The following is a 24,418-nucleotide window of genomic DNA, read 5'->3' as shown; positions in this document are numbered from 1 at the left end:
GTGACTTTTTAAGTGTTTCAACACCGGCAGCAAACATATTTGTAAAAAAAATGTTGTCATTTGTTTAACAAGTCATAAAAATAATTTAAATTGTAGCCATTCTTAAAAACAGTTCAAAAAGTCCTTAAGGTTCCCTCTCCAGTATTAGCTTTAAAAATGCTGCTTTTGCAAATACTGCATGAAAATGCAAAGTGTGAACACTGCTATAAGCCAGTTTCACGCACTGCAGTTTTGATTTCACTGTATTTTCCTAAAACAATGAGTAGATAGGAAATAATTAGCTTTGGCTAAAGAAAAAAAAAATCCAAAACATTATATACTGCTATTCCCTCAACAAACTGTCTGGTAAGCAAAACAAGGTGGAAGGCAAACAAATACATGGCATCCTATCAGACTTTCATAAAAATATATTGGTTGTTTGGCTTTATTCTTTTTTTCTTTCACTATTTCAGTTTATCCAAAAATGGTTTTCTGTTAAATAATTATAGTGAATCTCCTGATTTGTCTGAGCTTTTGCCTTAAATACAATTTTAATATAGATTTGCACAAGATCAGGCAGAAGAAGTAAAGGTTTTTTTTATCAAAGGCATTCAAAAACGTCGACTGGAAGCCACTTAAAAAAATTATTTCTTGTGGGGAGTTTTGGAGGCTTTTTTCATTTACTAAAGCATTCCCTAATGTCTTTTGAAGAGTTTTGGAAGAGTTTTTTTTCTCATGCAGCCTATTGATTGGACATTGGCATGCTCATTAGTTTTTTTTTTCACCTGGTGTTTTTATAACCGGAAGTGGAAAAAAAAAATACTTAAATCACTGCACATATGATCAGCAATGTGGCTTTACAATACAAATTAAATTGAAGAATCCTTCAAATGTTTTACATGATAATTCAGGTGCGTTTTGGAGTGAACCTGCTCCAAAAAACTCCAAGAAAAACCTTATTAAGTAGAAACTCTAAGGCCTCTTTCACACGTCCAGATAATTCCGGTATCGGAGAAATTGGTACCGGAGTTATCCGTGTACGTGTGTCCGTGTGCTCACGTGGCACATCAGTGTGGCACACGTGCGGCATCCATGTGCCACCCGTGTGCCGCCTGAGGACCACACAGACCGTGCAGGAGAGACAGCGCTACACTAAGCGCTGTCTCCCCTGTGTGGTGCTGAAGGCGGCATTCATCTCTTCTCCCCCGCAGGAGAGAAGAGATGAAAGATCAAGTTTTTGTTATTTTTTGTGAAAAATAAAGTTTGCATGTGACCCCCGCCTCCCACCACCAGTGCGCCGCCTGGCCCCTTGCAGAAGAAATACTCACCCAGCTCCCGTGATGTCTCCTCTCTCCTCTCAGCGCTGGCCCCTTGTCCTGTGTGAGTGGTCACGTGGGACCGCTCATTACAGTGAGGAATATGCACATATTCATCACTGTAATGAGCGGTCCCACATGACCGCTCACACAGGACAGGCTGCCGGCGCTGAGAGGAGAGTGGAGACATCGTGGGAGCTGGGTGAGTATTTCTTCTGCAAGGGGCCGGGCGGTGCACTGGGGGTGGGAGGCAGGGGTCACATGCAAACTTTATTTTTCACAAAAAATAACAAAAACTTGATCTTTCATCTCTTCTCTCCTGCGGGGGAGAAGAGGTGAATGCCGCCTTCAGCACCACAGCGGGGGGGACAGCGCTTACTGTAGCGCTGTCACTCCTGCGGGCGGTACGTGCACACGGAGGAGAGTGCACACTGTTCTCCGTGTGCACGTGTGCTGGACGTATTGCTGTACGTGCTGCCAGAAAAAAAACGGACATGTCTACGTGTTTTCCACACGGACATACGGTCCGTGTGAAAACACACACATGTGCAGAAACACATAGATTCTAATGTGTCTACGTGTGTCAGTGTCTCCGGTACGTGAAAAAACTGTCACTACACGCACCGGAGACACTGACGTGTGAAAGAGGCCTTAGGATGTGTTCACACATTGGAAATTTGGTGCATTTTTCCCTTGCAGATTTTCTAGATAAAAAAACCTCAAGAAATCCTGATGCCAGCAAAGTAAAAGAGAAACCTGAAGTATCATGAGCACACTCTGAGTATTTTTGACTTGCGGATTTGTGCAGAAAATAATCTGCAGCATGTCAATTTTATGTGCGTTTTTCACCATTGACTTAACTGAAATCAGTCAAAAATGCAGGGGAAAATCACAGGCAAAAATGTGCGTTTTTTTCATCTGCCAAGAGTTACAGAAATGGTGCAGAGTTTTTACTCAACGTGTGCACATACCCTAAGGGTATGTGCACACGTAGATGGAACCTCTGCGGATTTTTCCGCACTAGTTTTGAGAAATCCGCAGGTAAAAAGCACTGCGCTTTACCTGTGGATTTACCATGGATTTTATGCGTTTTTTTGTGCGGATTCCACCTGCGGTTTTACACCTGCGGATTCCTATTATGGAGCAGGTGTAAATCATTGCGGAATCCGCACAAAGAATGAACATGCTGCGGAATAAACAACGCAGCGTTTCTGTGCATTTTTTTCCACAGCATTTGCACAGTGGATTTTGTTATCCATAGGTTTACAAGGTACTGTACACTCATGGAAAACAGCTGCGAATCTGCAGCGCCAAAACCGCTGCGGATCCGCAACAAAATCCGCAACGTGTGCACATACCCTAAAAGTTTGTCGGATCAAAATCAGAAATACAAATATATGGGTGTGTGAAATCATCTGAGCCAAGCATTGGTTCACAGACTTTCCCATAGTACAAGGTAGAGAAAGTTTTTTTTTCTCCATGTATGAGAAATATGGATGACACTCGGGCCACACTCTGATCAAAGTAATCGGTCAAAAACGGACATCTGAAGAAGTCCTTAGGGTTTCGTTATGAGGACTGTGAAGTTTTTACTAAAGCAGCCCATTGACAGTGGCTGTGCACATACATGGACTATTTTACTACAAGACTGTGATTTTTTTTTTACTGGTAATATTTATTTTCTACATTACGTAGCATATAGCGCCTGTGTATTGTATTGTAAAGTGGCCATACAGAACACTCAGAAGATTGGATTACTGGTCTGATTGTCTTAATTTAAAGGTTAAAATTTACCTTCAGTGGATGTAAGTAGTTTTTCATTAGTTCTGCTGAATTTTCCAAGAAGCTTTAACTTACAGTCAGTATGTTTGTCATTTATTGCGGTGTCTAACCAGCGTTGGCATGGAAACAGGTATTTAATATCCGCCTTATCTGACTCCTGTATGGTGATTTGATCTAGATACCATCCAGCTCCATAACCAACAGCATCGTGTCCAATATGTATGCCAGTCAGCATGCCCAGGTACACAGCCTTTATTCTAAAGACGTTTACCTACAATAAATGAAAGATACAAACTTGGAATTAGGTCTATATTTAAAAGACAATCAACCCCCCCCCAAAAAACAATGCAACTTGCTAAAGTGGAAAAAGTATCTTAAGCTTAGGCGAAAAATTGACACAAATGCATGAGCTAATTTCTCAGAGTCCAATTCATGTCATATTCCTTGAGGCACGGCCCCAGAATACATCTTTAAAGTAATATTTTTAGCCTCTTAATGATGCGACCAATTTTTTTTCGCAATCATTTCTTTCTTCCTCTTTTTCCAAGAGCCATATCTTTTTTTTATTCTATTGTTGACATTCCCCCATGACAGCTGGTTTTTTTTTTTGGAGGACGAGATATAGTTCTTGAGGACCACGGGGTCAAAACAATACCCCAACTTAGACCAGCTTCACACGTCACACGGTACCAGTAAACATGATACCGGAGATATCCGTGTCCGTGTGATACATCCGTGTGGCACATGTGTGGCAACCATGTGTCACATCAGGACCACACGGACGGCCGCCGGGAAGCAGCGCTACAAAAGCACTGTTCCCCTGCATGTGGTGCTGAAGCTGGCTGTCATCTGTTCTCCCCTGCTCGGCCGGTGAGCAGGGGAGAAGGGAGGAAAGAAAAAAACGACGTGGGGTCCCCCTTATATTTATAAACCAACTCGGCAAAACTCACAGGTGCGGGCTGCTGTCCTCAGGCTGGTAAGGGGCCATGGATATGGGCCCCCCAGCCTAAAAAAAGCAGCCCGCAGCTGCCCAGAAAAGACGCATCTATTAGATATGCCAATTCTGGAGCTTTGCCCAGTTCTCCCCACTTGCCCTGTAGCATTGGCAAATGGGGTAATGAGGGGTTAATGTCACCTTCCTATTGTAAGGTGACATTAAGCTGGCTTAGTAATGGAGAGGTGTCAATAAGACACCTTTCCTTTACTAATCCTATAGTTTTTAAAGGGTTAATCAAACACACCACACAGTTAGAAAAAAGTCTTTTAATGAAATAAAACAATATACACACTTTTTCCATCTTTACTAGTCTGCCATTCCAAGCGAAGCTCTCAATCTCCTGGAAAAAATGTCAAAATAATAGAGCAACAATATACCATACTTGTCCAGCGTACAGTCAGTCCCACGTAGTAATCCATATCTAGAGGAATGTACAGTTTACAACCGGGAGCGATGCTAATGCGTGTGCATGTGTGCGGAACGTTTGGCGGGCTGTGTATCCGGGTAAAAACGGTGACACACGGTTCATCAAAGCACGCTAACATCTGCATAGACCCAATCATTTGAATGGGTCTATGTGTGTCAGTGTCTCCGGTACGTGAGAAAAGTGTACTACATGTACCGGAGGCACTGATGTGTGAAACCGTTTCAATAATATTAGTGGCTGAAAAATATTTTGATTCGTCCATTTCTTAAACTTTAAAAAAAAAAAAATGTTTCCATTAATAGAGCTATTTGAGAGCTTCCTTTTTGTGTACCACGCTTTAACTTTTATTGATCCCATGTTTTGATCATTTTGTAATGAATGTTTCAGGGTATGATGTGGCAATTAAAAAATGGTAGTTTTGGTGTTTCAGTTTTTTTTTTATCACCATTACATTATGGGTTATTATTACCTTTTGGTGGATCTAAATTTTATGAGCATGGAAATACCAAATATGGTATTTTTATTTTATGTTACTTCCTTATTATTGGATAAGGAAAAGGGGATGAACCACAGTTTTATACGTTTAACAGCATTTTATTTTTATTTTCACTTAATATCTTAATCCGCATAGAGTACTTAAAGCTACAATAGTTTGCTTGCTTGTTCTGCATATTGCCATACCACAGTATTACACTATGTTCTCTTATGAAAGCCAGTCTATTGTTGGGCTTCAAAGGAATATCAAGCTAGTCCTGGGATCAGGGCCGCCATCAAGGCATTACTGGACCGGACCCCCCTCTGCTCACTGGGCCCCAGGGACAAGAGGATCCTGATGTGTCCACGTTCAGATAAAAACTATAGCCGCGTGGGTCCGCATGGCAGCCGCCAGCCAATCACCGGCCAGCAGCTGATATTGGCAGTACGTCGCCGGCGTATGACGTAATTGTCATGCGCCGGCTAGTTAGTGCTTCATATGCATAGAGGAGACTACGTCGCTCGACCAAGGTCCATAAAGGAGAAAGTGTTTTTGGTTTTGTTTTTTACTAAAAGTGGCAAGCCGCAATATCTGGGCAGATTAGGCAGGATCATGGGACACATAGGGCAGGATGGAGACAGATGGGGCAGGATGGAGAGAGATGGGGCAGCCGCAGCATCATGGGACACATGGGGCAGGATCATGGGACACATGGGACAGGATGGAGACACATGGGGCAGGATCATGGGACACATGGGACAGGATCTTGGGACATGTGGGGCAGGATATCATTTGCTGATGATGTCATTTTATACCCTTTGTTTTGTCCTATCATCTTTGTACACATATGATTTTTTATGGGTAGCGCTGTTATAACATAGAAGATACCAAGATATTACGTATTATTTAACATGTGGTTAATTTTAAGGAAGATTTGGGGAAATATGTATTGTGATGTGTCACTCTGATGACAAATGTGACTGACATTTTGGCATTTGTGTAAAGTGAATATATTTCTGATAATACAGTAGCTACATTGATAGGTACCATTTTACAGCCTTGTGCAGGTACTCGTCATCAGAAATAAACATTTTATTTGTGATATGAATTTAACAAAAAGCTGGAAACATTCGGCTCCGTTTTAACTTGATTTGTGGAAATGAATGTTAAGTTATTGTTTTGTAACTGCTCGGCTTCCTAGCTGTATGGCCCATATGTCTTTCAGCCTTTCTCCTTATTGCAACAGACATAGGATTAAAGGGTCAATCAGCCAAGAGGGAAACACTGATTAGTGTACAGTCTGTGTTATGAGTGAGCCTTTAATTGGGAGCTTGGCCCAAGAGTGACATTCATAGACGCTGATAAAGTAATGTAAATGGAATGTATCCTCTGTATTATTGTCTAATAATTAAAACCGGATTGTGATGCATTGTGTTTTTTTTTTAATCTGTTTTATATTACCTATTTTCTACACATGATTATAGGCTTCCATCTTGCCTGAGTTGCTGCCAACAACATTTACATATAGGTTTTACAGCAGCTACACGGATAACTGACCACAATAGTCAGAATCTGACTCATTAACATCTATAGAAGAGTTTTGCAGCCTGTGATCTGTGCAGAGGTCATTGTGCAGAGAGAGATAGGAGATGTGCTGTAACCATCAAATACTATAAAAGGTGTAATCTTGTGTTCTCTACTGTATATATACTTTGTTACCTATCATTGCAATCCTGTCTGTAAAGATAATAAGTTGACTGCTGAAAAGGGATTTCTACAGAAAAAGATGTATTAGTCTAAAATTAGTTAGCGTCCAGAACAAAAATGACATGATTTTTTATTGATAGATAGATAGATAGATAGATAGATAGATAGATAGATAGATAGATAGAGGGAAAAAATAAGATTTTTTTTTTTTAGATAACACCATCCTTTTAAAGAGGATTTCAACTTTGACACATGCACAGGTGGATCTCACAAAATTAGAATATCATCAGAAAGTTAATTTATTTTAGTTCTTCAATACAAAAAGTGAAACTCGTATATTAGATAGAGTCATTAAAAACAGAGTTATCTATTTCAAGTGTTTATTTCTGTTAATGTTGATGATTATGGATAACAGCCAATGAAAACCCAATAGTCATTATCTCAGTAAATTACAATACTTTATAACACCAACTTTGAAAAATTATTTCAACATCCAAAATGTAGGCCTACTGAAATGTATGTTCACTAAATGCACTTAATACTTGGTCAGGGCTCCTTTTCCGTCAATTACTGCATCAGTGCGGCGTGGCATGGAGGCGATCAGTCTGTGGCTCTGCTGAGGTGTTATGGAAGCCCAGGTTGCTTTGATACAGTAGCAGCCTTCAGGTCATCTGTATTGTTGGGTCTGGTGTCTCTCATCTTCTTCTTGACAATACCCCATAAATTCTCTATGGGGTAAAGATCAGACGGATTTGCTCGCCAATTGTTTTTAAACCAGAAATTGGTACTTTTGGCAGTGTGGACAGGTGCTAATTCCTGCTGGAAATGAAATTTCCATCTCCAAAAAGCTTGTCGGCAGAGGGAAGCATGAAGTGCTCTAAAATTTCCTGGTAGATGGCTGCGCTGACTTTGGTCTTCATAAAAAACAGTGGACCTACACCAGCAGATGACATGACTCCCCAAACCATCACTGATTGTGTATACTTCACACTAGATCTTGGAAATCAAGGTCACAGAGTCTGGAGGAAGAGTGAAGAGGCACACCATCCAAGCTGCTTAAGGTCTAGTGCGAAGTTTCCACAATCAGTGCTGGTTTGGGGAGCCATGTCATCTGCTGGTGTAGTTACACTGTGTTTTATCAAGACCAAAGTTAGTATGGCCGTCTACCAGGAAATTTTAGGGCACTTTCATTTTCTAGCAGGACTTGGCACCTCTCCACACTGCCAAAAGTAACAGTACCTGGTTTAAAAACAACAGCATCACTGTGCTTGATTGGCCAACAAACTCACCTGACCTTAACCCTATGGAGTATTGTAAAGAGGAAGATGAGAGACACCAGACCTCACAATGCAGACAAGTTGAAAGCTGCAATCAAAGCAACCTGGGCTTCCATAACACCTCAGCAGTGGTACAGGCTGATCACTTCCATACCACACCACATTGATGCAGTAATTGATGCAAAAGGAGTCCTGACAACGTATTGAGTGCATGTACTAAATATATATTCCAGTAGGCCAACATTTCGGATTTCAAAATAATGTTTCAAACTGGTGTAATAAAGTATTCTAATTTACTGAGATAATGACTTTCGGGTTTTCATTAGCTGTAAGCCATAATCATCAACATTAACAGAAATATACACATGAAATAGATCACTCTGTTTGTAATGACTCTATATATAATATGAGTTTTTCTCTTCTTGTATTGAAGTACTGAAATAAATTAACTTTTTAATGATATTCTAATTTTGTGAGATGCACCTGTACACTATGTTTCAAATTATCATGCAAATGACATTTTTCTCGGATTTTCCTAAATGGTAGGTCCAAATGACAGTCAGTCTAATAAAAGTCATCACCCTTTAGAGTATACATCGAATTTTATTGAAGAAACCTCCCAATGATAACAGTATAATCTCCAAAATGAATAAAACCTCAAAATGCACTGTTCCAAATTATTAGGCACAGTAGAATTTCTAGACATTTGATATGGTTTAAAGAACTGAAAATGCTCATTTGTGGAATTTACAGCATTAGGAGGTCACATTCACTGAACAAAAAAGCTATTTAACTCCAAAACATCCTAACAGGCCTAGTTGCATGTAACATAGGAACCCTTCTTTGATACCACCTTCACAATTCTTGCATCCATTGAACTTGTGAGTTTTTGGAGAGTTTCTGCTTGTATTTCTTTGCATGAAGTCAGAATAGCCTCCCAGAGCTGCTGTTTTGATGTGAACAGCCTCCCACCCTCATAGATCTTTTGCTTGATGATACTCCAAAGGTTCTCTATAGGGTTGAGGTCAGGGGAAGATGGTGGCCACACCATGAGTTTATCACCTTTTATGCCCATAGCAGCCAATGACTCAGAGGTATTCTTTGCAGCATGAGATGGTGCATTGTCATGCATGAAGATGATTTTACTCCTCAATGCACGTTTCTGCTTTTAATACCATGGAAGAAAGTTGTTAGTCAGAAACTCTATATACTTTGCAGAGATCATTTTCACATCTTCAGGAACCTTAAAGGGCCCTACCAGCTGTTTCCCCATGATTCCGTCCCAAAACATGACTCCTCCACATCCTTGCTGATGTTGCAGCCTTGTTGGGACATGGTGGCCATCCATCAATCATCCACTACTCCATCCATCTGGACCGTCCAGGGTTGCTCGACACTCATCAGTAAACAAGACTGTTTGAAAATTAGTCTTCATGTATGTCTAGGCCCACTACAACCGTTTCTGCTTGTGAACACTGTTTAGGGGTGGCTGAATAGTAGGTTTATGAACCAAAGCAAGCCTTTGAAGGATCCTACACCCTGAGGTTCGAGGGACTCCACAGGCACCAGCAGCTTCAAATACCTGTTTGCTAGTTTGTAATGGCTTTTTAGCAGCTGCTCTCTTTATCCAATGAACTTGCCTGGCAGAAACCTTCCTCAATATGCCTTTATCAGCATGAACACGACTGTGCTCAGATTCAGCCACAAATCTCTTAACAGTAAGATGATCACGCTTAAATTTTCAAGAAATATCTAATGTTTTCATCCCTTGACCAAGGCATTGCACTATTTGATGCATTTCAGCAGCAGAGATCCTTTTTCTTTCCCATGTTACTTGAAAACTGTGGCCTGCTTAATAATGTGGAACATCATTTTTAAGTAGTTTTCCTTTAATTAGAATCACCTGGAAAACTAATTATCACATGTGTTTAAGATTGATTTCAGTGATCCATTGAGCCCTGAGACACAATACCATCCACAAGTTTATTTGAAAAACAAAACAATTAAATCGTTTTGAAACTTAAATCCAATTTGCATAATATCTTGGAACACAGTGTATATGAACCAATCACTGCACCCATGGGTTTGGTCGTTTTCATATTAATTGAATGCAAATTATAAGGCTGCCGTCACACTAGCAGTATTTGGTCAATATTTTACATCAGTATTTGTGAGCCAAAACCAGGAGTGGAACAATTAGAGGAAAAGCATAATAGAAACATATGCACCACTTCTGCATTTATCACCCACTCCTGGTTTTGGCTTACAAATACTGATGTAAAATACTGACCAAATACTGATAGTGTGACGGCAGCCTAAGTGTAACATTTATTTGGTTTCAGTATTTTTTTTTTTTAATATATCCTGACACCTGATGCTTAATGCCCGATCCACACACAGTATGTATCTGACCCTGGCTGTATGATTTAGACCATGAATATTTTACTCTGAAATGCTGAGGCATTTCATAGAAAAGTGCAATTTAAGCTGGAGACTGAGCGCATAGGAGACAAGTTGGACAGATGGATCCCTGGCGGTTTCTCCTTACCCTCTCCACTTAAGTGACTGGTCTCTTTCTGTGTGTATATAGAAACAAACCTGCCAGTCATTGGCAACAGGCGGGGAGAAGCTGCTGGGGATCCGCCTGTTCGACTAGTCTCCTGTGCAGCTCGGTCCCCAGTGGCTTTTAAAGTATGTTTTTCTATAAATCAAATATACATGGCTGCAATCATAGAGCCTGATACATGCTGCCAAAATTTCAGGTTCCTTGTTCTACATAATATGGCTCTGCATCATTCTTAAATGTGTGAATGTGGGTTTTCATCTAAAATAAGTTTGGAGTGTCCTGATCTACAGTCATCTCACTGATTCCATTGAAGAGGTTTTCATAGGCACCCATTCAGATGGAGACGTTTATTCTCAGCGAGGAAAGGAAAGCATAGGACCTGGTATAAGAGAGATGCCGTAAAGTGGCTACCAGTTACACATAAAATTGGCCATTTTTATGCGCTAAAGGCTCTCATTTTTCATATTTCTAGTGCAGTAATGCAGTTCAATTTTCGTGTTTCATGTTTGCATGTTTCAGCACTGCAGTGTGCTGCCTTATTTGCTTGTCCATGTGAGAGGCAGCGCCAGGGCGTGCCCTGGCCTCCCGCCACATATAGACAATGTCCCTTTCCTTGCATACCTTCTGCTGCACCCTCTGCACCATCAGGGTCCCATTGGGCTGTCTGAGGTTCTGCTGCTGGTGTTGTTGAGCCCAAAAAGACAGAGTCCAATTCAAACTTTAAACGAAGAACTTTACTGGGTTCCAATTGCAGCACATCCACCTCTGTTATAGCATCAACACAGAGTACGACATCGTTCACATCCTTTCTTTTTCCTGTGTCTTCACTTATTCCTCCCAGGTTGTCCCTGGAATGTACCGACCCGTTCGTTACTGCAGCGTCCTCCCTGTTCTGCATGACTACTCTTCGTCTGTTTCGCCCCAGACAGCTCATCAGCCCACATAGAAAGCTGCCACATCTTGAAGCGACCTACGTCTTTTCCTGCTGCAATTCTTTAATTGCTGACCCACTGGCACTGGATGTCTGGGCCCTTTCCTTCAAATGTTTTGGTGCTGCTGCACTGTCCCAGGCTCTTAAGCCCTTCGGGATGCCTGGGGCTCCCTGGCTCCTCTGAGCTGTCCCAGCTTCCTGTCTACACTGACTCTAAACAGTAAATACTCCTCGCTTACCCACAGCAGACTCCTCCTATTAGTTAATTATACACTACTGTGCCCCATCTAGTGTTCCACTTCAGGTATTGCACTTTCCCTATAATAAAGTAATATACATTGTCCAGCACATAAAATGGCATATCAAATACGGCCACATAACAGCATTTTCAACCATATAGAATATTCACATATTACAATGAAAACGGGTTGATTCTTAAAGGGGTAGGGGCGAGTAACAGTCCTCAGAGCCCCTTACAACCACACACAACAGGGCCCTGCTTGATATTAGCTTTTACCCATGATGTTAAACTTGACATCAAACATACATACCTTTCCCTTGTCAAATATTGTAGGTAATTCTTTTGTTACCAACTGTCTTTTGCTTGAATCTCCATTTTCTCCAAATATTGTAATAAAAACATCTGCATCTGTACTAGATGCAGGGAAATCTCCCGTCCTGATGTAAACTGAGTAAGTCACTTCTACAAATAGACAAAGATAGAATATGATCTTAGTTCTAGAAATATTATCAAAACTTATAAAGATGTCACATTCCAAAAAACACCTCAGCTTATGAAATACATATTTTTAGTTTTCAAAATGGCTCTCATGAAATAAGCGATCTGTCAGCTCAAAGACTCTGGAATATATAAGCCGTCCTGCTCATTCTTGATAAAATACCGACCATTAATGGGGTCGCTCAGGAATTTATTGGCAAGATACCGCATATACTTTTTTGTATGGTAACCTGGTGTATTCTGTTTTTCCCCTGAAGTTTGTGATGGATACTTAACCCATTTTACACTTTCATTTTTTCCTCCTGTGCTTCCAAAAGCATTGAAATTGAAAAAAGGTGCAATTTCTCAGTTTTTTTTTTCCATGGAGGGGGGTTATTTACCATGTTCACTATATGGTAAAACTGACCTGGCAATATCATTCTCCAGGTCAGTATGAGTATGCAGTGTAAGGTAGCAGCTGGACAGGCCGTGGATGTGAGGTATGTGTCCCTGAGGTGCCAAGCCTCTGTGATGTAGGACCTCGAGAACCAGATTATTTTCCATTTTTGTTCTGTTATACCTTTTTGCACCTGGAAGAGGCTGGTTAAATTTATTAAACCAGATGGTGGATGAACATTTAATAATCCGCCTGTTTGTTTTGAATCGACAAACTGAATCCTGGTTGTGAACCAGTGTCTACAATAGAGCTGATTCTCAGTCCCAGAGGACATTTGATTACTGTCTGGTAACTGCATGCCCTAGGACAAGGCAGCCATAGCAGTGCAAGTGCAGCCTGCAACCATGGAGGAGCTGATTAAACAACTGGCACAGGAGAAAATCTGCAGCAGCAGCAAGCTCAGCAGGAGACCAACAAGCTCAGCAGGAGACCAACAAGCTTTTGATACAATAATTCCATCTACAGCGGCTGTAACAAGGTGGCACGGGGTAGTAGTTGTGGGCGAGCCTCTTAAGTCACAGTCAGTGAGTACCCCGGCCCCTTGCACATAAAACGACAGGTGAAGTTCCAGTCCTGCAGTGCAGTCAGTTACATTCAGTTCACAGTTACTCAGGATGCAGGGGACGAAATCTCAGGAAAACACCAAAGTTCTGTTCCAATGGCAAAACTTTACTGAACACGGTGCAAATAAGACAATGCTTCCTGCTCTTTCCCTGTGGTAAATAAACTGTAGGACAGCAGCTCCTGTCCTGGTTCCAAACCCTGTATTTCTCCTGGGCTCGATCTCGCTGAGCCAGTGTTCGTCCACACTGCACCGTCAATCTAGGGCAGGTGTTATCCCCATGACCGGGGAATCCTCTGTCCTCATTGTGGTGCATGTCCTGTCCTGGGCAAAGTGCCGTCTGTCTTAAGAGCAGGATGTGCCTTCAATAAGTCCAGAGGCTTTGCACCTTCCCTCTTAACCCTTTTCAACAGTTAAATCTATATTGCCTAAGCTTGCGCATAAGAAACACAGCACATTACAATACTCACAATATAAGAACAGGCATAACAAACACAGCACATGACACATTACACATTAATACACGACATATCAATATACAGCATTAGTGAGCCATCAGGGTGCCACATGGGCTCAGTGTGTAGGAGAGAGAAGGCAACTGAGGGTCCCCGCCACCTCCTTATACAGCAACTAATATAGCAGCAGCAATGACAGTAGCAGGAACTCATGACACTCCTGGCAGAGGCCGTCCATGTCAGAGAAGCTGCATTGCCTCAAGGCCGAAGTGATAAGGCAGGAGGAGTTGCTTTAAATAATAAGTGTCTCCCAGCCATTGTCGCATGCAACCTAAGCACAGTGCAAGGGGATGTGCGCGTTATTGGAGAAAGTGCAGGATGGGGGCCATGGTGGTAAATGAGTCGGCACGCTGCTACTCTCCTCTGGCAGGAATGCTGGCACTACAAGGGGCTTTGCAAATATTACTCCAGGGTATGACATCGAGGCATTCCTGGCCGTGGTTGAGAGAGTGGCGGACCATGAAAGAGTGCCACCGGAGCAGTGGAAATAATCAGTCCCATGCTGTTTTCTGTGGGAGATATCATGCCCCTGGCCAAATAGCCACCCAGTGTCCTATTAATTCAGAGTCAATAGACTGCAGCAAAGGCCGGTGTTGCATCTATTTTGCCTAGCCCACCTGTAGCATGGCTCCTCAGCCTTGCGAGGACCCTCAGGCCAGCTCAGTGTCTGTAAACAGGATGAGAGTGATTGGACTTTTGGACTCAGAAAGTTTCTGCATGTTTGTGTATCCATGAGTATGCTAATGTGGCCAAGGTGGATGTAAACATGGACTGTGGACCGCCTCACAGGAAGTGGGAGCCATGAAGGACTTTTCGTACCCCCATAATCATTGGATGGGACTTTGCATTGTTCAGGGACTTGTGGGGGAAAGCAACGACCCCTGGTTGCTCAGTCCACAACCAGATCACTCCTAAAGAAACCTCATTGCAGTCCGTGGCAGATGAGTTTCTCTTGTGTGTGCTTATTGGCGATGAGGATGAGGTAGCATCCCCTGAGGCCAACATCTCTGAGCTGGAGGTGTCCAAGGGAAATTTTTGGACTGCCCAACTCAGAGACTTAACTCTTAAAGGGTTTGAAAATGTGACGGTGTCAAATGGGGTGCCTCGGGAGTTGGGAACCAATCGTTGGTTCCCTCATTTTGCTATGAATGGGGATCTCCTATATAGAGTAACCAAATCAGGGGATGAGGCGATAGAGTAGTTACTGGTGACACTGCCCTATAGATGCAGGGTGTTAGACATAGCTCATTCCCATGTGTTAGTTGGTCACCTGGGGCAGATAATATCCAGGAATGAATTCTTCTGAGATTCTACTGGGTGCTTGTCAAGGAGAGACTAGGTGAGCGAGAGCTAATAACTCGGGCCCCTGCAGTTTCCCTCAGACTAGGGAAATCCTGACTGACCCTCTACCTGGAGTTTACACTGAAGGTGTGCATGTCCAGGCCTCGAACCTCACCCTGTCTCCTGAGCTCAGCCCTAGGCTGAAACCTTCGCCCACCAACCAGTGAAGATGTTATTCCCCAATACCCACAGTTAGCACAGACAAGGATAAAGGAAAATATACACCACGCCGCAGTCACTCAGGAATACACTATAAATGTGCAGGGCAAAATAAATACAAATATAGGAAGGAGTAAATAAGACAAAGGAAAATACACCACCAGCAACGAATCTCCAACCACCAGCTCTCCTCACCAGACCGAGATAACAACGCACAAGACAGAAGCTATAATCGGCGATGCCCAAAGATCAGGAGAACTATTTAAAGGCAGTGGGCATGGCCCAGCTTCCAATCCAAGGATTAGGTAAATTAACCCCGGAACAGCTAGATAAAATCTAGCAGACGCCAATGAGCAAATAGTGGTCAAAAGCGGAATTACCGCTGTCTGTCGGACGACCTGGTCTGATCAGCGTCCGACATGACAGTGCTACAGAGAAATTATGGGCTATTGCTGTTCCTTCCCCACATGCCAGCTAACCTACCTCCTGACCCACTGCTGCAGTCCCCTAGCACCGTTGTCACTCATCGAGATTACATTCGAATGCATATCAATGGATTTGGTGGGACTCCTGGTGAAGTTCGCAAGAGGGCATCAATATATATTGTTGGTCCTGGATTATGCTACACAGTACCCCTCCACATCTTCACCTGAACAGGTCTGCTGAAGTTGATACTAATGGATAAAGGGACCCCCTTCATGTCGAATCTCATGAGGGAATTGTTGTGAAATTGGATTTTGGGCTCCCCCGGTGGCCACTGGTGGAATTGAACTGGTGTGCATCATCCTCTCTGTTCACCTGTTTCCATCAGGATGTGGGAGTCGCTATTTAGCCTTGCTCCTCTGTCACTTCCATGCCGGTCAACATTGTAATCAGAAGCCTTTCTGTGCATGTTCCTGCTGCTAGACAACTCCCAACTAAGTTGGACTTTAGTCCTTGTTTGTTTTTGCATTTTGTTCCAGTTCACAGCTGTAGTTTCGTTTCTGTGTCTGGAAAGCTCTTGTGATCTGAAATTGCCACTCTGATGTTATGAGTTAATACTAGAGTCTTAAAGTAATTTCAGGATGATGTTTTGATAGGGTTTTCAGCTGACCATGAAAGTGCCCTTTCTGTCTTCCTGCTATCTAGTAAGCGGACCTCAATTTTGCTAAACCTATTTTCATACTACGTTTGTCATTTCATCTAAAATCACCGCCAATATTTGTGGGGGCCTCTGTCTGCCTTTCGGGGAAATTTCTCTAGAGGTGAGCCAGGACTATATTTTCCTCTGCCAGGATTAGTTAGTCCTCCGGCCGGCGCTGGGCGTCTAGGGATAAAACGCAGGCTACGCTACCCGGCTACTGTTAGTTGTGCGGCAGGTTTAGTTCATGGTCAGTTTAGTTTCCATCCTTCCAAGAGCTAGTTCTTATGTTTGCTGGGCTATGTTCTCTTGCCATTGAGAACCATAACAGTTTGACCGGCCCAAAAAGGGTTAAATTAATTGACAGAGAAAGGAGAGAAAAGAGAAGTCTGCTGAAGATATATTTTTTTTTTTTTTCCCTTCAGTTCTGAGTGTGCTTGTAATTGAATCTCTTGCAAGTCTGCCTATATTGCAGCCTTTCTCTCTCTCTCTCCTTCTAATCCTGGAATGGCTCTGTGTTCACCTGTTTAAAATGGATATTCAGAGTTTAGCTGCAGGTTTGAATAATCTCACCACGAAAGTTCAAAATTTACAAGATTTTGTTGTTCATGTTCCTATATCTGAACCTAGAATTCCTTTGCCTGAATTTTTCTCGGGGAATAGATCTTGCTTTCAAAATTTCAAAAATAACTGCAAGTTGTTTTTGTCCCTGAAATCTCGCTCTGCTGGAGATCCTGCTCAGCAGGTCAGGATTGTGATTTCCTTGCTCCGGGGCGACCCTCAGGATTGGGCTTTTGCATTGGCTCCAGGGGATCCTGCGTTGCTCAATGTGGATGCGTTTTTTCTGGCCTTGGGGTTGCTTTATGAGGAACCTCAGTTAGAACTTCAGGCGGAAAAGGCCTTGATGTCCCTATCTCAGGGGCAAGACGAAGCTGAAATATACTGCCAGAAATTCCGTAAATGGGCTGTGCTTACTCAGTGGAATGAGTGCGCCCTGGCGGCGAATTTCAGAGAGGGTCTCTCTGATGCCATTAAGGATGTTATGGTGGGGTTCCCTGTGCCTGCGGGTCTGAATGAGTCCATGACAATGGCTATCCAGATCGATAGGCGTCTGCGGGAGCGCAAACCTGTGCACCATTTGGCGGTGTCTACTGAGAAGACGCCAGAGAATATGCAATGTGATAGAATTCTGTCCAGAAGTGAACGGCAGAATTTTAGACGAAAAAATGGGTTGTGCTTCTATTGCGGTGATTCAACTCATGTTATATCAGCATGCTCTAAGCGTACTAAGAAGCTTGATAAGTCTGTTTCAATTGGCACTTTACAGTCTAAGTTTATTCTATCTGTGACCCTGATTTGTTCTTTATCATCTATTACCGCGGATGCCTATGTCGACTCTGGCGCCGCTTTGAGTCTTATGGATTGGTCCTTTGCCAAACGCTGTGGGTATGATTTGGAGCCTCTTGAAACTCCTATACCCCTGAAGGGGATTGACTCCACTCCATTGGCTAGCAATAAACCACAATACTGGACACAAGTAACTATGCGAATTAATCCGGATCACCAGGAGATTATTCGCTTTCTTGTGCTGTATAACCTACATGATGTGTTGGTGCTTGGATTGCCATGGCTGCAATCTCATAACCCAGTCCTTGACTGGAAAGCTATGTCTGTGTTAAGCTGGGGATGTAAGGGGACGCATGGGGACGTACCTGTGGTTTCCATTTCATCATCTATTCCCTCTGAGATTCCTGAATTCTTGACTGAATATCGTGACGTTTTTGAAGAACCTAAGCTTGGTTCATTACCTCCGCACCGGGAGTGCGATTGTGCCATAGATTTGATTCCGGGTAGTAAATACCCTAAGGGTCGTTTATTTAATCTGTCTGTGCCTGAACATGCTGCTATGCGAGAATATATAAAGGAGTCCTTGGAAAAGGGACATATTCGTCCTTCGTCATCTCCCTTAGGAGCCGGTTTTTTCTTTGTGGCTAAGAAAGATGGCTCTTTGAGGCCGTGCATTGATTATCGGCTTTTGAATAAGATCACGGTTAAATATCAATATCCGTTGCCACTGCTGACTGATTTGTTTGCTCGCATAAAGGGGGCCAAGTGGTTCTCTAAGATAGATCTCCGTGGGGCGTATAATTTGGTGTGAATTAAGCAGGGGGATGAGTGGAAAACCGCATTTAATACGCCCGAGGGCCACTTTGAGTATTTGGTGATGCCTTTTGGTCTTTCAAATGCCCCTTCAGTCTTTCAGTCCTTTATGCATGACATTTTCCGTGATTATTTGGATAAATTTATGATTGTGTATCTGGATGATATTTTGATTTTTTCGGATGACTGGGACTCTCATGTCCAGCAGGTCAGGAGGGTTTTTCAGGTTTTGCGGTCTAATTCCTTGTGTGTGAAGGGTTCTAAGTGCGTTTTTGGGGTTCAAAAGATTTCCTTTTTGGGATATATTTTTTCCCCCTCTTCCATCGAGATGGATCCTGTCAAGGTTCAGGCTATTTGTGATTGGACGCAACCCTCTTCTCTTAAGAGTCTTCAGAAATTTTTGGGCTTTGCTAACTTTTATCGTCGATTTATTGCTGGTTTTTCTGATGTTGTTAAACCATTGACTGATTTGACTAGGAAGGGTGCTGATGTTGCTGATTGGTCCCCTGCTGCTGTGGAGGCCTTTCGGGAGCTTAAGCGCCGCTTTTCTTCCGCCCCTGTGTTGCGTCAGCCTGATGTTGCTCTTCCTTTTCAGGTTGAGGTCGACGCTTCTGAAATCGGAGCTGGGGCGGTTTTGTCGCAGAGAAGTTCCGATTGCTCCGTGATGAGACCTTGTGCTTTTTTCTCACGTAAATTTTCGCCCGCCGAGCGGAATTATGATGTTGGGAATCGGGAGCTTTTGGCCATGAAGTGGGCTTTTGAGGAGTGGCGTCATTGGCTTGAGGGGGCTAGACATCAGGTGGTGGTATTGACTGACCACAAAAATCTAATTTATCTTGAGTCCGCCAGACGCCTGAATCCTAGACAGGCGCGCTGGTCGTTGTTTTTCTCTCGGTTTAATTTTGTGGTGTCCTACCTGCCGGGTTCTAAGAATGTTAAGGCGGATGCCCTTTCTAGGAGTTTTGAGCCTGACTCCCCTGGTAATTCTGAACCTACAGGTATCCTTAAGGATGGAGTGATATTGTCTGCCGTTTCTCCAGACCTGCGGCGGGCCTTGCAGGAGTTTCAGGCGGATAGACCTGATCGTTGCCCACCTGGTAGACTGTTTGTTCCTGATGATTGGACCAGTAAAGTCATTTCTGAGGTTCATTCTTCTGCGTTGGCAGGTCATCCTGGAATCTTTGGTACCAGGGATTTGGTGGCAAGGTCCTTCTGGTGGCCTTCCCTGTCTCGAGATGTGCGAGGCTTCGTGCAGTCTTGTGACGTTTGTGCTCGGGCCAAGCCTTGTTGTTCTCGGGCTAGTGGATTGTTGTTGCCCTTGCCTATCCCGAAGAGGCCCTGGACGCACATCTCGATGGATTTTATTTCGGATCTTCCTGTTTCTCAGAAGATGTCTGTCATCTGGGTGGTGTGTGATCGTTTCTCTAAAATGGTCCATTTGGTTCCCCTGCCTAAGTTGCCTTCTTCTTCCGAGTTGGTTCCTCTGTTTTTTCAAAATGTGGTCCGTTTGCATGGTATTCCGGAGAATATCGTTTCTGACAGAGGTACCCAATTCGTGTCTAGATTTTGGCGAGCATTCTGTGCTAGGATGGGCATAGATTTGTCTTTCTCGTCTGCTTTCCATCCTCAGACTAATGGCCAGACCGAGCGGACGAATCAGACCTTGGAGACATATTTGAGGTGTTTTGTGTCTGCAGATCAGGATGATTGGGTTGTTTTTTTGCCTTTGGCGGAGTTTGCCCTCAATAATCGGGCCAGCTCTGCCACCTTGGTATCTCCCTTTTTCTGTAATTCAGGGTTTCATCCTCGATTTTCTTCTGGTCAGGTGGAATCTTCGGATTGTCCTGGAGTGGATGCTGTGGTGGAGAGGTTGCATCAGATTTGGGGGCAGGTAGTGGACAATTTGAAGTTGTCCCAGGAGAAGACTCAGCTTTTTGCCAACCGCCGGCGTCGGGTTGGTCCTCGGCTTTGTGTTGGGGACTTGGTGTGGTTGTCTTCTCGTTTTGTCCCTATGAGGGTTTCTTCTCCCAAGCTTAAGCCTCGGTTCATCGGCCCGTACAAGATATTGGAGATTCTTAACCCTGTGTCCTTCCGTTTGGACCTCCCTGCATCTTTTTCTATTCATAATGTTTTTCATCGGTCATTATTGCGCAGGTATGAGGTACCGGTTGTGCCTTCCGTTGAGCCTCCTGCTCCGGTGTTGGTTGAGGGCGAGTTGGAGTACGTTGTGGAAAAAATCTTGGACTCCCGTGTTTCCAGACGGAAACTCCAGTATCTGGTCAAATGGAAGGGATACGGTCAGGAGGATAATTCTTGGGTGACTGCCTCTGATGTTCATGCCTCCGATTTGGTCCGTGCCTTTCATAGGGCTCATCCTGATCGCCCTGGTGGTTCTGGTGAGGGTTCGGTGCCCCCTCCTTGAGGGGGGGGTACTGTTGTGAAATTGGATTTTGGGCTCCCCCGGTGGCCACTGGTGGAATTGAACTGGTGTGCATCATCCTCTCTGTTCACCTGTTTCCATCAGGATGTGGGAGTCGCTATTTAGCCTTGCTCCTCTGTCACTTCCATGCCGGTCAACATTGTAATCAGAAGCCTTTCTGTGCATGTTCCTGCTGCTAGACAACTCCCAGCTAAGTTGGACTTTAGTCCTTGTTTGTTTTTGCATTTTGTTCCAGTTCACAGCTGTAGTTTCGTTTCTGTGTCTGGAAAGCTCTTGTGATCTGAAATTGCCACTCTGATGTTATGAGTTAATACTAGAGTCTTAAAGTAATTTCAGGATGATGTTTTGATAGGGTTTTCAGCTGACCATGAAAGTGCCCTTTCTGTCTTCCTGCTATCTAGTAAGCGGACCTCAATTTTGCTAAACCTATTTTCATACTACGTTTGTCATTTCATCTAAAATCACCGCCAATATTTGTGGGGGCCTCTGTCTGCCTTTCGGGGAAATTTCTCTAGAGGTGAGCCAGGACTATATTTTCCTCTGCCAGGATTAGTTAGTCCTCCGGCCGGCGCTGGGCGTCTAGGGATAAAACGCAGGCTACGCTACCCGGCTACTGTTAGTTGTGCGGCAGGTTTAGTTCATGGTCAGTTTAGTTTCCATCCTTCCAAGAGCTAGTTCTTATGTTTGCTGGGCTATGTTCTCTTGCCATTGAGAACCATAACAGGGAATTGTGCAACACACTGCAGATTTCACAACTCACAATTTCAGTGTACCATTCCTAGATACATGGACTAGTACAAAGGTTTAACAAAACCTTGTAGGCTATATTGAAGAAAGTGGTGGAGAAGGACGGCCAAGACTGGGACTGTCTGCCTCCCTATCTGTTATTCTCTATCAGGGAAGGTCTCCAAGCTCCCACTGGCTTCTCACCGTTTGAACTTCTCTATGGCCGCACCCTCGAGGACTGTTGGATGTGGTGAAAGAGTCCTGGGAAGCTAAGACCACACCCTATAGAAGAGTGTTTGAGCATTTCACCCATAAACAAGAGAGGATTGCCAACGTGATGCCCATTGCGAAGGAGCATCTCCTCAAGGCACAGTAAGCACAATCCAGGGTGTATAATAGGTCAGCCAGGGTGAGACATAGTAAAGAGCAAGCTCCTGGCCAAGTGGCAGGTCTCCTATGAGGTAGTAGAGAAAATTGGTGAAATCAACTAGGAAGATCACCAACCAGGGAAAAGGAGGCTTTACCAGGTTTACTGTGTCATTCTGATTAAGCGGTGGCAGAACAGAGAACCCCATGGAAGCTACTTGTCTGGTGGTCAAGTCCAATGTTAGCCAAGTGCATTACCACCCTTGACCTCATGAAAGGGTATTGGAAAATTCCTATGTCTCAAGATGCCAAGGAGAAGGTGACCTTCTCAATGTCAGACAGTTGTTTCCAGTACACGAAGATGCTGTTTTGGGTTGCAAGGAGCTCCAGCTACGTTCTAGAAAGCCATGGATTGGATCCTATCTCCCCACAAGAACTACGCAGCGGCCTAACTGGATGACATTATAATCTTCAGCCAGGATTTTGGAAGTTATCTGAGCAAAATAGGAGATACTTGAAGTTCTATGGAAAGCGGGATTTTCCATGAATGCAAGGAAATGTGCCATGGGAATGGATGAAGCTAAATATTTGGGCTATGTCACAGGTAGTTGCAAAATATAGTCTCAAATAAATAAAGTTGACACAATCCAGAGTTGGCCACAAAAAATATATGCAGATCAGGGCGTTTCTGGGCATTGTGGGCTACTACCGCTGGTTCATCCCTAACTTCGCCAACTTTTTGATTGGACAAAGTTGACTATGGCTAAGTGGTCTCCAGAAGCTGAGACGGCCGTTCAGGAACTGAAGCCCTGTGTAAACATTCGATTTCTCTAAGGAGTTTTGGTCCAAACAGACACGTCAGATGTTGGGCTGTCTTTTCACAAGAGGTGGATGGGAAGAGCACCCCATAATGTATTCAAGTCAGAAGCTGTCATCCTGCAAGAAGAATTACTCCACAATGGAGAAGGAATGTTTGGCCATCAAGTGGGTGTTAAACACTCTAATGTACTACCTCTTAAGCAGGAAATTCAGGCTAGTGTACTTTAAAACCATCAATTCATCTCAATCCCAATAAATAACATATTAGAATCACATTAAGACCAATGTCCACCTAGTATTAGATAGGCGACCACTAGTGTTGAGCCATACCTTCCGATATCCAGAAGTATCGGTATCGGATTGGATCGGCCGATATTCAAAAAATATTGGATATCGCCGATACCGATACCCGATACCAATGCAAGTCAATGGGACAAAAATATCGGAATTAAAATAAACCCTTTCTTTCCTTGTAGGTTAATTCTACATGAAGGAAAACAACTAAGAATAATGTAGGATGTATTGGGGGAGGTGGAGGAGACATTAAAGGCATGCAGGGACACAGAGACCATGCAGACAGCCGTGAACGGCGCTGCAAGGCCAAAAAAGCTCTTCTATGTAATCCTATATAGTGTTTTTCCACAATCTAGCAGGATACGGATGGAAAGCCACTAATAGGATACATTTGAAAAAATGTGCAGCAGGCTGCACTAATTGAAAAAAGTAAAAGAAAAGTACCGCACACTCAAAGTTGATATGATGCAAAAAGGTAAATGCCAGATTTATTAACACAAAAAAATGTCAACAATTGCCACTGTGTAGGTTTGTAGTGAGGAAACCCAACGTTTCGACCCTCCCGGGTCTTATTCATGGGGTTACTTCACTCTTTTGTTACACATACATAGGGGTGGCAGTGTTGGTAGGCAAGACAAAGGTCCTTTACAGTATAACCTTGTAAGTCCAATAGTAGCTTCTATAAAACAGGCCAGGGGGTCCTGTATGGGGTAAGCTGCAGCAAAGTGAGGGGTCCTTAAAGTGGATCTGTTAGCAGCTCCTCTGGCATGCGTAGAAGGGTCCTGTACAGGGTGAATAGTAGCCTGTAGGGCTGTCCTGTTCTGTACAGCGTCCTGGGATCAGCGGCGCATCCCGCGCCCAGCTGTATGGTCCTGGTCCACTCTCCAGGACCATACAGCTGGGCGCGGGATGCGCCGCTGATCCCAGGACGCTGTACAGAACAGGACAGCCCTACAGGCTACTATTCACCCTGTACAGGACCCTTCTACGCATGCCAGAGGAGCTGCTAACAGATCCACTTTAAGGACCCCTCACTTTGCTGCAGCTTACCCCATACAGGACCCCCTGGCCTGTTTTATAGAAGCTACTATTGGACTTACAAGGTTATACTGTAAAGGACCTTTGTCTTGCCTACCAACACTGCCACCCCTATGTATGTGTAACAAAAGAGTGAAGTAACCCCATGAATAAGACCCGGGAGGGTCGAAACGTTGGGTTTCCTCACTACAAACCTACACAGTGGCAATTGTTGACATTTTTTTGTGTTAATAAATCTGGCATTTA

The 24,418-nt window shown here is 43.6% G+C and overlaps 1 protein-coding gene across 1 annotated transcript in view; it reads right to left on the bottom strand.

The window, feature by feature from the left end:
* Positions 1-24,418, bottom strand: part of RP1 (RP1 axonemal microtubule associated) — a 729,254-nt gene that overhangs the window by 166,419 nt on the left and 538,417 nt on the right. The window contains exons 44-45 of the mRNA XM_077271713.1: positions 12,009-12,160; positions 3,090-3,348 (exon numbers count right to left, since the gene is read on the bottom strand). Of these exons, the coding sequence (XP_077127828.1) occupies positions 3,090-3,348; positions 12,009-12,160 (411 nt within the window). The remainder of the gene's footprint in view (positions 1-3,089; positions 3,349-12,008; positions 12,161-24,418) is intronic.

Source organism: Ranitomeya variabilis, chromosome 6 (assembly GCF_051348905.1).
Source record: "Ranitomeya variabilis isolate aRanVar5 chromosome 6, aRanVar5.hap1, whole genome shotgun sequence".
Classification (NCBI taxonomy): domain Eukaryota; kingdom Metazoa; phylum Chordata; class Amphibia; order Anura; family Dendrobatidae; genus Ranitomeya; species Ranitomeya variabilis.
Note: the sequence above shows the minus strand (reverse complement) of the source record. Positions and strands in the feature narration are given on the sequence as shown.